Source organism: Phytophthora infestans, genomic scaffold, assembly GCF_000142945.1.
Source record: "Phytophthora infestans T30-4 supercont1.2 genomic scaffold, whole genome shotgun sequence".
NCBI lineage: Eukaryota > Oomycota > Peronosporomycetes > Peronosporales > Peronosporaceae > Phytophthora > Phytophthora infestans.
The window spans coordinates 149,215-164,721 of NW_003303757.1; the positions used below are offsets into that span (position 1 = coordinate 149,215).

A 15,507-nucleotide genomic window follows, 5' to 3' on the forward strand; every position below is an offset into this window, starting at 1 on the left:
ATTCTCACCAACAACGTGCCTCATGTCGGTGTAGGCTACGTCTTCAAGGACCCTCAACCGTGGCCACACAAGGTGTGTCATCTAGATAACAATCTACATTGCCTCTCGCTCCCTTCCAAACTACGGAGAGAGCATCCAGTTGTCACTACCCGTATTACTGTGTTCGAGGGTCTGCATTCCAGATAACGGGACCCAACTAAAAAGTGACTGTGCGAATGCCGGAATGAGCCTGTGCGGCAAAACAACAGGCTCCGTTGGACCGAGCTGTGACAACCGCTTCGAGTCCCACTACACCCTCGACTTTAGTAAAACCCGAGTCGGCCTCCGTTTCGTTTGCAGCTCTTCCATTCCAAAAGGCACTTTCAGCATCGAGTATCTGGGTAAAGTTATGTGGGAATATGATGCGGTGCAACGAGACAGCCGGCGCTATCAAGTAGAGAAGAAAACTCAAGTTTTTTGGTGCGGCGCCTCGACCTTTTTCATCGACGCGGTTGACTATGGTAGCGAAAGTCGATACATCAACCATTCGTGCAAAACTTATTGTGAGCTGTACGACTGGGAGTGGGCTAACACAGTCACACTAGGTATTTTCGCAGCAGAAGACATCCCATCGGTTCAGCGCTGACATTTTGTTACTGCGACAGCAATTTGGAGCTCCTCACTTGCCAATGCGGTGGTACAAACTATGTGCCAGACGCCGGATAACTGAATTAGGCTCCGTTTGGGCTAGGTTGTACATGGTAGCTCTAGTTAAAGGATATCCAGCGCCACTAAACCCCTTCCATTTGGCTGATTTGCCGAGTTTTAAATGCATATGCAGGATGATTTGACTTGGTGTTTGTATTCCTTTGCTTGTTGCAGAGGTGGGCTACAAACCGTCTGGAAATATAACCTGTGCAAAATGCATATTAAACGGCATAGTTTGCAGCTATTTCACGGATCTAAACTGCATTATTCATGATACTGAGGTGTTATAGATGCTAGCCACCCATTATATGGTCATGCACCGCCAAGCGCGTATAGACGTGCGACTAGTAATAGAGAAAGTAACTCGTAAGTTTTTGGGGGATTTACAAAACTTCATACGATTAGGAAAAAAAAATGATTTCATAGCAGCCCGTCGCGATCGAACGATGTGTGGCCTTTGTCAATACGGAAGTCAAGTCTTCATAACATCGGGAGAGGGTACCCCGGCTCTGAAATTCTAACGCAAGAAAAGAAGTCTCCATATTGGGCTGCATTCGGATGCCATTGCCGCATCCCACAACACCTTGCCAGGGCTAGTACATGGCAGCAACGCGTCAAAAGAAATACGTAATTGAAAGCGTGCGTATTCAACCCGTATATGCACTTCGAAATGCGGAGTATCAATCCATTTCATGTCTTTGTCGTTCCAGAGCTCTTTCGTCACTCGCGGCGATAATAGGACGCTTTCGAGTACACCGGTCCTGGCCTGATGGACGCAGCTTTCCATTCTTCCTCTCCTTGTACCACACGTCAAAACAAGTCATCATTACGCGGCGGTTGCTTGTCTTTGTCGCAAGCACAGGTAAATGCACCCCTTGGCATCACAAACAAAGAAGTAGTATGCCGTTGTGCGTCTTCGTATCCTCGTTATTGAGCAGACTTTACATGCTCGTTGTCGACGATTGGGCTGAGTATCCACATTTTGCTACTCGTCTACTAGCGGTGATCAGTACCATCTTGCCAAGCAGCTTGTACATCAGAAGCTTTTATTGCTTCTCCAAACGTATTGCCCTCAACTACTTTCGACTCCTGTAGCAGGATTAGCTGCAAACGTAGTTTCTTGAAGAGCGGGACGTGCGTCAGAGGTTTCGATGACTTAAACTTGTGGAAAGCTTTGTGTATGATATATCAATTTACTATAGTCGTGTCAATCAACCCGAGTACGAGACCTATGTAGTGCTTGCGAAATACGATCGATGCAGTGGATAGCTCTACAAGCGCAGCTGGTCAAGCATATCGACGCCCCCCATAAAGCGGTGATAGTCTTTGATAGCCCTGGGGGTGATGACCTCGTTCTGCTCGCCACTTTTGTCTCTCCTTACTACGCTATCAAGTTCAGCACTGCCACCAGTAGCCACTTAATATATACGGCTTAGAATCCATCCACCAAATAGTTTTGAGTCCCGGGGCCTTTGTTGAATCCACAACCTTGCATACCTCTCGACATTCTAAGGTCTCGACTTCGACTTGCTCACTACTTATTGCAGTACCCAACGCGATTAGTCATGATTGTGCCAACACAAAAGAATTTCATAAGTAGCAGCCGGATAGTGAGGGCTCCCGACGTGTAGAAATGATCAATAATGAAGAGACGCTTGCCAGCGCCAGCAGGTTAATTTCCAAGAGCAGCTCGCAGATTGCGAGCAACTGCCGCAGGGCCCTCTTTCTTTTCATGTTTGTGCTGATCGTTTGAGGTTGCTTCTTTTCACAATACACTGCGAACCTGCATATATATATGAAAAGAAAGTTGCATAAGTCATCTGAGCTATGCAGCATAAGAAAAGTAAAGATTTCAATTAGTTGCCTGATGCAGTACGCTGTCTGTGTGCAGCGCAACATGAAGAGTTCGTGCCCCATTGGTGCGGTTTTGCCTTCATGTGCATCTTGTTCAGGCTGCTTTAAGAGGATGGCCTTGTCAAAGAAGAGTTCAGCAGGCGGGATATACCCTTCTCGAAACGTTTTCTGCAGGACCTCCACAATTTTCCTTATCTTCCAAGCTCGGTCCTTAACGGCACGCGGATTATCGTTGATATTGAAGTGCGGCTAGCGGCAGATTTCCATAAATCGGCCTCGCGACATCACAGAACCAAGGCATTCCACCCTCTGTGGTAGTTTTTCAATGACCTGCTAGCTCCTAACGATTTGGGGTGATAGTCCGAGCCATCAACATTCCGACAAAGCGGCACAGCTCACGACGTTTGATTGGAGCGACACCTAGTACACCCTGGTAAATGTCACGCCTTATTTTCTTCTTGAAGCTTAGGTTTGCACGACACCTCTTCTAGTGACGCTGATAAGCAGAGTCGGCACGCGCGGACAGCATGTCGCGCTGGTACTTGTTTGAGTAGACTCCGATATGCCAATATGTTGTCATAGTGTCACTGGCATGAAGAAGAAAAGGAAAGCCATTGGAGAGTCACCGCGAAGCAACGCATCCGACGTAGAGCCTGAATAGTCATTCAGCAAGCCAGGATAACTTCCAGTATTCTCGACTGGAATTTAGGGCTTTTGCGGCTCTTCGAAGACATCTGGTTCTTCAACGGATCCCCACCCCGCTGTAGCGAAGTTTTTCAAAGCTTCATTATTAAGGTAACCAGCCAGAACCGCATCTAACCCTCTAAACTCGCTCACAAATTCCTCTGTCAGCAAAAGGTTCACCACATCTTGCTCTTCGTCCTGTTCACTTTCGTCAATACCACTAGTAACTGAAGACGAGCCGTCAAGATTAAACTCCACTTCGATCACCACGTAGTCCTCGGCAGCTTTGTCCCCAGAATCCAGAGCTCCATAGTCCTCGATATTTTGGCACGCCATCGAATCATTCAGGTTGTCATCCGTATCAGCAAGAACGTCTAAGGCATGGACACAACACAAAATTAGCTTATTTTTCTTCTTTAGGTTTCGATAACGTGCTTTTGCACAATCAATATACTGCATATGCGGCTAACCTGCAGTTTCGTTTACCGATTGCTAGCAGTACCATCGGATTCACCAAAGGACCAGCGCTCCCCTCCCCACTACTCGACGTATCTGTAGGCGGATCGCATTTATCATCATCGGAATCATCGTTGGCATCTACTTGTCCCGTGCATTAACCGTTAGACTGCATTTTGACGACTTCATCTGCACTAGAATGTACCCGTTTGGCTAGATGAACCCGTTTGGCTGGATGAATCTTCACCATCGGAGTCAGGCGGCACGCGAGCTGCTGAAAACAGAATAGTGAATACAATTACGCTACATACCATAACGTGCATTTGTAGTATACTCACATCGTCGACAAGAACGGTGTTTTGGAGGGAGAAGGGGGGGGTGCTTTCCTGGTTTCCGGGGTCGTGTAGTGGTCGACGTCGAGCGCTGTATCGGTGTACCGGATTGGATGAACGAAGGCTGAGTCAAAACAGACTGAGACGCTGTGGACTGGGGTGCAGCAGACTGGTAAGACGCATTCTGAAGAACCGAGGCCTGGGGCCGGCTTAAAGCAGGCTGGAATGACACACGCGGAGGCGAGGCACGGTGGGGCGCAGTAGGGGTGATTTTGGACTGGACTGTCGAGGAGTGTGTCCCTCCCGTGTTTGCAGGACGGCGTGATTCTTGACATGAATCAGAATAGGCAATACTTATGCACTTTTACTTCTCATCAACATGTAGCATCGAACTTACCCGCAGCGAAATACCCCACCAGTTCTTCCGCGTTCAAAACGTAAGTGACTTCTTTTGTGCCGTCTGGGCTTCCACCCTGACGCACGTACTTCCATTTGCTGTCCAGTTGAGCCAAATTACGACTTGGGGGATGGACAAAAACCATCCGTCCTTCTTCACCTCACGGCACGCCACTCGAAATGGCACAGCTTCGTGGCTCACCTCCCCGTGGATAGCAACCATCGCGTGGTATCCTTTCAGCTTCTCTCCCCGCGGCGCAAAGTCTCGAATGAGTGGATGGCTGGGCAGGGGGAAACGGTACCTGCATAACATAATAGTAGTCTGATGTGTACTACGTAACCCTTCCTTCCTTTATCTCTACTTTGAAAATTATTAACTGCATCGTCGCTTGCTATGAGTACTGTCTACAACGGTGCATGCGCATAGCGTGGACGCACATAGGTTTATATTTATATTAATGTTTGTAAATATCGTGATTAGCAATAAAAAAAAGGGAATGCAAACTTAAAAATATTTTTTATATCCTGCATTATGCAGGCTAATCGTTTTGCCTATAGTGCATTGTACAGGCCTCCGCTATGAAGAGGTTAACCCCTTTAGCAGACTTCGTGTGAAGTAAGCATTTAACAAGCTCTATATGTGGGATGAATGTGAGATACGAGTAAGACCAAATACATTGTGAAGCTCTAAATGTGGGATGAAAATGGGATACCAGTAAGACCTAGCATATTGGGAAGAATAGCGAAGTCAAGTAAAGTACTTCGGTTGTTCTTTATCGCATTTTTTTTATTTCGATCAGCGCATTACTGATCCTGCCAAGTGTCTGTCTCCTATCGACTTGTGCCTGTCGCTTATCAACTCGTGCTAGCGTCTCCTGTAAAAATATTGATCGAGCCTCATCTTCGAAACAATCAGATCATTGACCAACAACGCCTCTGTGCTTGTCGACGCTGTGGTATCACACATAAAACATAGAAACATTTAAAACGCTAGAGAGGTACCAATAGTGTACTATTTGAAGTTTGTAGCCCAAGTTGAGCTTCGGAAAGACTTTTATAGTGAATACGAATGATCTCGTCATAGCAAGTTGCACCGCAATAGTCATATTTAGTGTTGTTAGATCATTGGACAAAAGGTAGTACATTGTTACCTCTAACAAAGTCATAGTGGATACTTAAGCATTTTTCGCGCAAATCATTGTATTGTATCACTGCATTTACCTTCAATTCTTAGATGACATTGATTCAGTGTGTGTTGCCTGCTGAACTTAAAGGAGAAAGTAGCGGTTTCCACAACAAATGAGGGGCAACTTCAACTTTATTAGTAGAACGCTTAATCGCTAGACCATCAGCTCGACTAGAGCAGGGGACGAGGAGAGGCGGGTCTTCGCTGGATGTCTTGCTGTAGGAGCTCATTCTCGAGTGCAAATTGACAGGCGAGGATGACTGGCGAGTGGAGCTCCGGTAGATTGAGCAAACTGAAGTGGAAAACACAATTTCTCCCGCACGCCTTACAGGCTTTGCGGTCAAAACATACCTTTTCACAACAAATGAGGGGCAACTTCAACTTCATTAGTAGAACGCTTAATCGCTAGACCATCAGCTCGACTAGAGCAGGGGATGAGGAGAGCTGCGCCCCCAATTTGATGGTCGTGCTTTCTGCGTTCACTAACGGAGGGTTGAGTCGCCCTTCGGGCCCTTTACCATCTTGAACGCTAGCTTGGAAACCGATTCACTATAGAGGTGTGTGTAGGACTTGAATGCATCGGACTTCCATCGGCCATGAAACTGGATGGTCATGGCGTCCGTTCCAGCTCGGTACATGTGCGTTGCGCCACCAGATCGAAGAGAGTGCGAGCTGTAGGAGCTAGCATCTTCGCCAATTCTTGATGCCGCCTTTTTGATTGTGTTCGACACATCGGCCGTAGACACGCAGGCGGGTAAACCCGAGCTGTCAAGGAACACGGCAGCCGGGATGTTTCCGGGAGATCCCCTCGCGCTCGTAGAAGTAGCATTGCTCCAAGCACTGGGCAGACGTATTCGTGGCCGGAACGTTCAAGCATCCGCGTTGTTAGTGGCCCGTTCTGGTTGGTTTTGGATCCTCGTAGCCGAATCGTGACGGAATGCGCTTCTGCTGGGTTACTTGTGTCGAAACCGTGGATGTCTGCTACCGAAATAAATCCGAGCCATTTGAAGGTAGTTCGTGTGATCGCTGCAATCTCGGATCTCCCCAGTAAGAAGAAGAAGGACATACACAGGACCCCCCCACAGAGCTTGAGCCGCAGCGTCGTCGAGCTGTAACGAGTTAAAGCATGCCTCCAGAAGATGAATTGAAACGGGGGCCTTACGCTGACGGAAGGGGTCGATGCGGCGGATGCCTTTGAGCAGCATGCTGATATGTGGGTGGCCGATTGGAAAGTCATGACCTTCGGCCGCGAAGAAGTGCTTAATCCCATGAAGAGTGGAGAGGATGGTGGAGCTCTGAATCGGTTTTCCAGACCCATAACCATGCTGGAATCCATCAACCACGAAAATAGAGATGATGCGTACTTGGTCGCTGACGTGCAGGTGCGTGAGTCGGGGATGGATACCTCGTCGAGCGGTCCAATTGGTCCATTTCGTCATGGCAGCGGCGTACTTGAAGAACGTGGAGTCGGCAACGGAGTGAGCTCGGCGATACGTAGCCAAAGCTTGGTCAGATCCTCGGAAGTAATGGTTGGTGATATCTGTGCCCGTGGGTATCGGGATGCCAGCTTGGTTTGCCATGCCACCGCGGACGTGTTGACGATCCGGAAATGGATGTGCAGCGGCCGGGGCATCGTGGTTGTTTGCTGGGCCCAGCGCTCCCCCCACGCATGAACGGCGAAAGCACACGAGAGGAGCTCGCGGAAGTTGATATCGAAGCCATTGCCGCCCGACGACTTGAACTCAGACACTAGGTGCGCCTCGGCGGGGCTGAATTGATACGTGAGGGCGGAACGAAAGGTTACATCCAGCGCACAGAGACCAAAATCGGATGCATCCGTTTCAACGGTGATGTCAGAGCAGGGTAAGGCGTGGAAATACTCCATGGCAACGCCGTTCAAACGGGGGGAGTGTAGTATGAGCCACCACTTGAGATCAGACTTCATTTCTGCCGAGATGGATACCGATTGGAAACGATGGAGCCGGGCCATACGGACGCGTAGCCGTTGGAGAAAAGGTTTGGCTGGCCGGATGCACGTTGCCACGTGACGGAGGCTGCCAAGGAGGGAGCGATACGACGGCCGAGAGAGTTGCGCAGAGTGAAACGCCGAGGCCACAAGCCGACGCGCTTTAGCAAGTTTGGAATCTGGCATTGATACGATTCTGGCGGCGCAGTCAAATCTCAGTCCGAGGACCTTTTGGCTGCTGGGCCAGTTGGTGAACTTGTCTTCGTTATCAGCGGTCGCGCCCAAAATTGCTGTCATTGCGTAGCGCAGCGATCGCTCGGCGTCGCTGCAATTGGAGCCGACGTCTGCGGCGACGTTAACGTGGTCATCGACCCAGTGGTAGTTAAAGAAACCCGTCGGGTTGGCTTTGTTTGTGTGTGCACCATGTACATACGAAATTGCTCCACCCACAATTTCGTAGGAACCAGGGGACCCGGTCCATCCAAACGGGGCACAGAGCTTGATTATCAGCGCGTCCTCCTCGTCGACGACGCCAGCAAACCATTGTACGCTGTCGCTGTGCAAACTGATATTTCGAAAGGCGTAAGCGACGTCGCCGGCCATAATCATCACCTCGTGACTGGGATGGCTCTCAGCCACGCGGAGGACTTCTTTAGCGACAGCATCACAGTGGGTGTACTCCGGTGTTGGTATGGCGGCTGCATCGGTATGGTCGTTAATCAAGGCTCCCTCAGGAAATGAAAGGTCATGAATGGTCCGACCAGTTGAGGCCGGGTCGCCACCGGACTTATCCACAACGCCAAACGGGCTAACGACGATCTCCGGCCAGAGATCGAGAATATCCTTGTCGAGAACCAGGCACCGCCATGCATCTTGTTCCTTGCGGATGTTTTTCCGGAGGACGTTGATCCTTTCACGAGCAGATCCATGGTTTGTAGGGCGAAACTACCGGGCGCGTAAATGAATCTCGGATGTGAACACGGACGCCTTCTGCCACAATCTGTTGAAGTCGCTGTAGCTGCGGATAACCGGCACACGCTTTCTCAATTATAACCGGGCTCATGTGCTTGTTCGGGCGGTAGTTTTCCGTGGTTTGACCTCGAATCATTTCGACAAATTCAGGCAGCGTCGGCCTTGTTTGGCGGACAAATCGGGACAATGTCTTCTGAAGTGGTCGATTTAGAAGATACACGGCACCGTCGTTGGACGCGCAGGTGAGGGGATATGCCTTGGTCGGGAACTGCAGGCCGACCGCGCGCAGGCGGGCAGAGATCGTGGTGATACGGGTCCATTCAATCAGCTGCTGTCGTTCGTGTGCAATGTTCTTCATCCGCTGCGCCTTGGCTCTCGTGATGACCGGCCGGAGAATTCGTTGACTCCTCCCTTTCGGAAGAGGGCTGGCCTTGGAGCTAAGCTTTCCGTCTGACTGTTGGGCCTTTTTTAGAAGATGCATTGGTCAAACAGAGCTTGTGCCACCCGAGGGTCTCCTACAAGCAACGTTGCTGAAGGGGGGCTGTATAGCCGGAGACTGTATGGTCAATTGGTGCTGTCTAGCGCGGAATGGCTGTATAGCCACAGGTAGCTGTATAGCTGAAAGTTGCAGGCCGGTCGACAACGGGCGCAAGGCTGCCGTGGGATCTGCCTGCTTGGTATCCGTCGTCCTGGCTGGAACTAAGCCAGTACACGATGAGGGTCGACTTGACTGAGCAGTTGGACCGGAGGAAGTCTTCCGGTCAGATGTGTGGGTGCTCGGTACCAACGCAGCAGCAGAAAGTAATGTATTTGTCTGCTTAACTGGGTTTTCTTTCCGAAAGGGACTCGAGCTGTCGACCTCTCGGCACCATCAGCGGCGATGGTTGATGGAGCGCGCGCCGTAGGTCTCGTTGACCCACTCTTGAACAGGGGCAGGGATACCGTCCTGCCAGTTGTGGGCGCGGCGAGGGTTTCCGCAGCGGTCGCGCGTTCCTCCGGAGCATGGTAGACCAGCGAGGTTGCGTAAGCAGGGCTCTTGTCCGCGACGATTGACGGAAAGCATGCGTCGGATGTCTTCCGGCACCGCCGGGCCTCTAGCTTGGTCGCGCGAATTGCGTCGGTCGGCGTCGGCGCGACGCTGTGGCAGCTGCGGCTCTGTTTGGGTCAGAGTGCTCACCAGAGCCAGTGTCCACTCGCTGGAACGGTAGTCAATGGCCCAAAGGGCCTCACAGTAGCCGTGCCACCACTGAGGGGAGTCCGACTGCAGATGCCCAATGGCATTGCCCAGGAACTTATTCGCGTAGCGTAGAGTCATCACCACTCGCTGCGGCGTATTGCCTGGGTCCGCCGATTTGTTTTTGGAGACAAAGACTCGAAGGCGCGAAGTGATCTTGCGTACGTGATCGTACCGAAATTCGTTTCCGAAGCTGGCCAGGCCGTGGATTCCGTCGAGAATATCATCGTACGAGGCGCAAGTAGTCGTCGCTGGAGGCAATTGAGCTGAAGGGCTAAAGTCGCTACCAATGTTGCCGTTGTTCGAACCAATCACAAGAGATTCCATTTCTGATACCTCCCTGAAATGCAAGAGGGTGAGACCACGGGAGCCCAGGCGACCGCTAAATAATGCCATGAGCACAGCCGGGTTGACCAGGAACTTGATACACTCCGCTTCTCTAATCCACAGGACGAAAGACATAGCAGATAGGGGCTTACCTTCTTGAGAGAGGAGATTCTTGAACATCCGACCGCCGGCAAGCAGGTGCGCTTGTGGCGGGTTGTATTCTCCTTTGGCCTTCTTGGGTCGTTCTGGGAAGCTGGTGCATGAGCGGTAGCACACGGCCCTTGGTGGTAACTCGCCCCGAGCGTTAGGGGCGGTTCTGACCGAGCTGGCCGGCAGCACGCATTGCGAAGTACCCTGAGCGTCCAGCATGCGGAGCAACCGAGCATTCTCCTCCCTCGGTGCAGCCATTGCAGCGGATTCACCTTCCGAAAGTGCGACGGCGGGTGCAGCGGCTGCACGCGCAACGGCAGCTGAGGAGCCGCTCGATCCATAAGCACTCATGAACTCTTCGAGATTGAAGCCGCTCCTGGACGACGGTGCCGCATTCGGACGCGCCAGAACCGTGGTCGGGAGGGGCGATGACCGGCCGGCCTGGCTGTCTTCAGCTGTGGAGTAAGGAGTTGCTGCAGCCGTTGGGTCCACTGCAGCCTTGCGTGGCGCTGACACTGCCACTTGCTCGACCGCTGACAATTCTTTCTGCGTGGCCGTCGCCGCCGGCGGTAATCTGGCCTCCGTCATCAGTGTCGACACAGGCGTCGGAGCCTTCTCCTCGAGGTCCAAGTCGTCGATCGTCGGGGCCGTGGTGCGTGCCGACTTCCGCCGAGGGGCTGTGACGGCACCAGACTTTGCGCTGCGCTTCGTGGGCTTTTTGATTGTCTTCTGGAGCGTTGGAGCGGACGGCGTCTTCGCCTTGGCCGCATGCTTACTGGCCCGGAGTGGAGGAGGGTTCGTCGTTGACCGGGCAGACGATGCGGTCCATGGCTCGTCTCCACCTGTCACGTCGACGACTTGAGCCATTTCGCTGTTCGCGATCGTCGCGGCCGTTGCCGTTGCCTGGGGCGTTGATGGTGCGCTGGTCGCAGAGCTGCTGTTCTCCTGATTGGTGTTCATGGTGGAGTAGGAAAACCCCTCTTCGCTGGATGTCTTGCTGTAGGAGCTAATTCTCGAGTGAATAATGACAGGCGAGGATGACTGGCGAGTGGAGCTCCGGTAGATTGAGCAAACTGAAGTGGAAAACACAATTTCTCCCGCACGCCTTACAGGCATTGCGGTCGAAACATACCTGCTTCTGATGAGGTATTAATCGCGTAACCCAGAGAAAATTATGGTCATATTCTTAAAGGCAACGCTTGTCCCATGCGACTTTTGCTCACATAGAGATCAATCTTACATAAATATAGAAGCGTGTAGCCCCCTTATTCTGGGAAAGCAGTGCAGTGTGCTGCTGGGACAGCTCAAACACATTAATTCGGATGAAGCCGGTAACTGAAGCCGGTAGCCGGAACCGGTACATTAATGAATCTGATTCCCTCGGCAGAAGCGTCTGTGAAACGATGCCATTAGATTCCCGCTATTGGTATGTCTAATGCACGGCTGAGAAACATGTCAAAAACATGCCTAAAAAATATTATGAAACAGTATCCAAAAAGCGGTAGATACATGAGTGTGCCGTACTATTCAAATGTTGTAAGCATAAACTTAAATATCAAAAAAAAACGAATTAGGGTATATTGGCTTGCCTATCTTACTCAGTCTATTCATGTGCTCTTAGAAAAGCCTGCTTCGCAGTCGCGTAAGTATTATAGATGATTAAAAACCTACAAAATGTTAATATTATGAAAATTAGACTTGCTAACTTAGCACAACCTAATCATGTTCCTAAACAAATTTATAAGAATAAAGTTTTACATCACCACGGTAGCAAAATAATATGCCGTAGTGAGTCCAAAAGTTAGGACTTCTTGTGCGTAAGCATCTCCTGCGCTTGCCTCGCAGCCGCTGTATCTGCCGCGTCGAAGCTACTTTATAAATATGACTTTCAATCAGTTTTCAAAATATGCATTTGACACTTTTACATGCCCGAGTAGTTTTAAAGATGGTGCGCAAGCGACCCAATTGAAGAATGAACCCGACGACAGTTGTACAAGATTACAGACAGTCCCATCGGTAGCCATTCCTATACTTTGATAAAGTATGGTTTCCACAACCCTTTGGGGTCAAACGAACAAATACATTAATGAGAGCTTATGTGATGAACACATCAGCTCGAGCCAAAAAGAAACGAGACGAGTTGACAGGTCTTTCTTGTCTGCTTGCAGCTTGTTCTTCCACATGTAAAGTGAGGGAACGCCACGTGTGGATGGCAGCAAGCGAGGAGAAGTACATACCAGTATGTAGTCGGTATACCGGTCTTGATAAAATGAATTGGAAAACACATTTTCTTTGCTTCGCCTTGCTTCACTATGGAATACACATTTCCACAATGTTTTGGGGTCACAGGAGCAAAACAATAATGAGAGCTTATGCGATCAGCTCGAGCCGAAAACGGGACGAGGAGAGCGGTGCCCCCAATTATGGTCATGCAGTCTGCCCCACTAATGTAGAGTCGTATTCCCCGTTGGACCTGCCACCATGCTCGCCGATAGCGTGGTGACCAACTCCTTGCAGAGCCTGGAGTAGGTCTTGTATGCGTCAGAAACTCAGCGACCGTGGATCTGGATTGTAAGTGAATCTGCACTAGAGCGGTACATGTGTGCGGCACCTCCAGCGCGAAGAGAATGCGAGATGAGTCGGCGGGGTTCTTTGCTGGCGTGAGCTGCAGCGCGCTTGATGGCTCTGAACACGTCTTCGGTCGATATACATGCTAGTCGCTCACAGCGGGACACGTACACAGCGGCTGGAAAGCTGACAGGGAGGCTCTTCCTGGCTTGAAGAAAAATGAGAGCCCCAAAGATGGGACAAAGAATTGATGGCCAGAGCGAGAAAGCATTCCTGTTGTTGAAGTTTCAACTTGGAGCCGATTAGACGCATCCATACGGCCTGGGCCAATGCAGAGTAGGTTGCCCCGAATAATCCACGACCGCAATGTCTTGAGCTCGTAGCGAGAATCACGTGAAGGACCCACCTCGACTGACCACGACCTTCGAACGTCTTAGTAGAAAGAAGAACGCCAAGCACACCTCCCCAAGGGCTTGGTCGCTAGGATGAACTATCGACAGGCTTCGAAAGCAAGCTTGCGGATTTGTGGGTGTTCGATCGGAAAATCATAGGCAGATGCAGCAAAACCATGGCGATCCGATTCGGATGGGGCCACCGAATACAAAGCAAACTGGAAGACCGAGTTCCGATATGTACTGCACTTTGCTAGGGAGTCGGGCGTCATAGAGATAGGGATAAATCTCTCTGCGGATAGTCCAGCTGCTTCACTAGCTCAGAACCACGCGGAATTGATCAAACGTGGAGTCGGTAACGGAGAGTTCGCGGAGATATGTTGCCAGATGCTCATTAGGCCCTGGAGAATTACCGTTGAGGACGCCTGTGACCAGCCAGGGGTTCACGGAGCGAATTAAAGATGCAAGCGATGGGTTAGCTGTGATACGACAGCCGCTGTCGGCGTGGGTATCGTCGGTTCCGGAGATGGGATCCTGAGAAGCGAAGCCGGTATGTCGTTTCTTACCAGCTGAGCAGGCGAAAAAGACCTTGTGTCTGAGGGGTGCGTGAGACCAGCTTTGTTTGCCCTTGTGACGGCAGATAGGTTGTCGATACGGAAATGCACTTGTCTTGGCCTGCCGCCAATTTGGCTGTCCGAGACCCAGCGTTCTTCCCATGCGTGTGCATCAAACGCACACGATAGGAGCTCGCGGAAAATGATGTCGAACCCGTTGGGCGCTCCGGATTAAATCCGCGACCAGCTCGAGCTCGAATGGAGTGAATACATAAGCCAGTGCCGACTTTACAAGCACGTCGAGCGCGCATTGCCTAAAACCAGATGCATCCATTTCTATCACAATATCTGGCGGAGGAAGAGCGTTGAAGAATTCTAAAAATATACAACGCTCAAGTTGGAATTGTATAGACAAAACCACCACCACTGTAAGTCCTCTCGCATCGCGTCTGCCACGCCGACGTTCTGGAAACGGTGGAAGCTGGGACTCTTGTCGGAGTCGTTGCACGAACGGTCTCGCTGCTCGATTGCATGTCGCTACGTGACGTAAGCTTCTCATGCGGAATCGATATCCTTTCCTAGTCAGCGACATCAGATAGTAGACAGAGGCGACAATCTTGAGCTTTTTTACCTTGGTAGAGGGAAGCGCCACCAATTCATCGACGAAACCGAACTAGATCCCAAGAACGCGCTGTCGCGTCTTCCAATCGGTAAACCTCTCGATGCTTATGGCATCCGCACCCAGAATGGCTGCCATTGCGTAGCGGAGAGAGCGGTCCATGACGCTGTGTGAAATACCGATAAGGTCCATGTCGAGAACCAGGCACCTCTAGGCATCTTGCTCCTTTGGGGAATTCTTGCGCAGAATGTTGATCCTGTCTCGAGCGGAGCCAAGATTCGTTAGCCGAGATAGCTGCCGAGGCGGAGTCTCGTTAAGGTGAACTTCGACGCCTTCCCAAGTGATCTTCTCTCGCTGGTCCAAGTGTTTGTATTCCTTGTACAGTTCGTCAGGGATCACCGGAGCTAAGTTATTGTTTGGACGATAGTCGCCTTCTTCCTGCCGTCGGACTAGCTCCAAGAAAGCTGGTAACGATGACGCCGATTGGCGTGCGAGCTCTGACAGCGCGCGTTGTAATGGCTCGTTGAGCAGGTGCACAGGGCAGTCCGGTCCCTCTCGCGCTGTAGGGTAATCAATTTCTGGTGCCTAAATGCCCAGTCTGGCCATGATTCTTGTGAGCTCAGCCCCTTGAGCTTCTCGATTTAGGTTTCGTCGCCGACGTGCATCTCATGCAACCGGTATGCGGTTTGCTTCGATACGACAGGACGAGCATCGATGGCCCTGGGTCGGGGGCTAGGTACCGTATATCCGTGATGGCCTGCGATGCATATATCTCGGGACCGCCCGCTTGATTAAGCTGACTTGAGGTCGGCCTTGATAAGATACGAAGGGTGTTGAAGGTGATTTTGGGCTTGGAATTCATTGCGTTATCGTACCGGCTACGTCATGTTATCTCGTTGATAGCACATACCTTATCCGATACTGACTGAGTAGCATCTGGGCACCGTGTATTCGCGGGCGAGCGTATAGTCAGTTCCGACTGTATAGGCTAAGGCTGGGTAGCCGTGGGTGACTGCATGGTCGCTCCGGACAGCATAGTCAATGAGGCTGTACGGCCGTGGGCGACGGTATGGTCGTCCCGGACGGTTTTGTCAATGGAGGCAGTATAGCCCAAAACCGCTTCTGTTTTG

At 51.0% G+C, this 15,507-nt stretch overlaps 1 protein-coding gene across 1 annotated transcript; it reads left to right on the forward strand.

The window, feature by feature from the left end:
- Positions 1 to 223: 223 nt before the first annotated feature.
- PITG_01162 (uncharacterized protein) lies at positions 224 to 625 on the forward strand (the record flags this gene model as incomplete). Its single annotated transcript, XM_002907796.1, has 1 exon — positions 224 to 625. One exon carries the CDS (start codon positions 224 to 226, stop codon positions 623 to 625), a length of 402 nt encoding a protein of 133 aa, XP_002907842.1.
- Between the last annotated feature and the right edge of the window lie 14,882 nt (positions 626 to 15,507).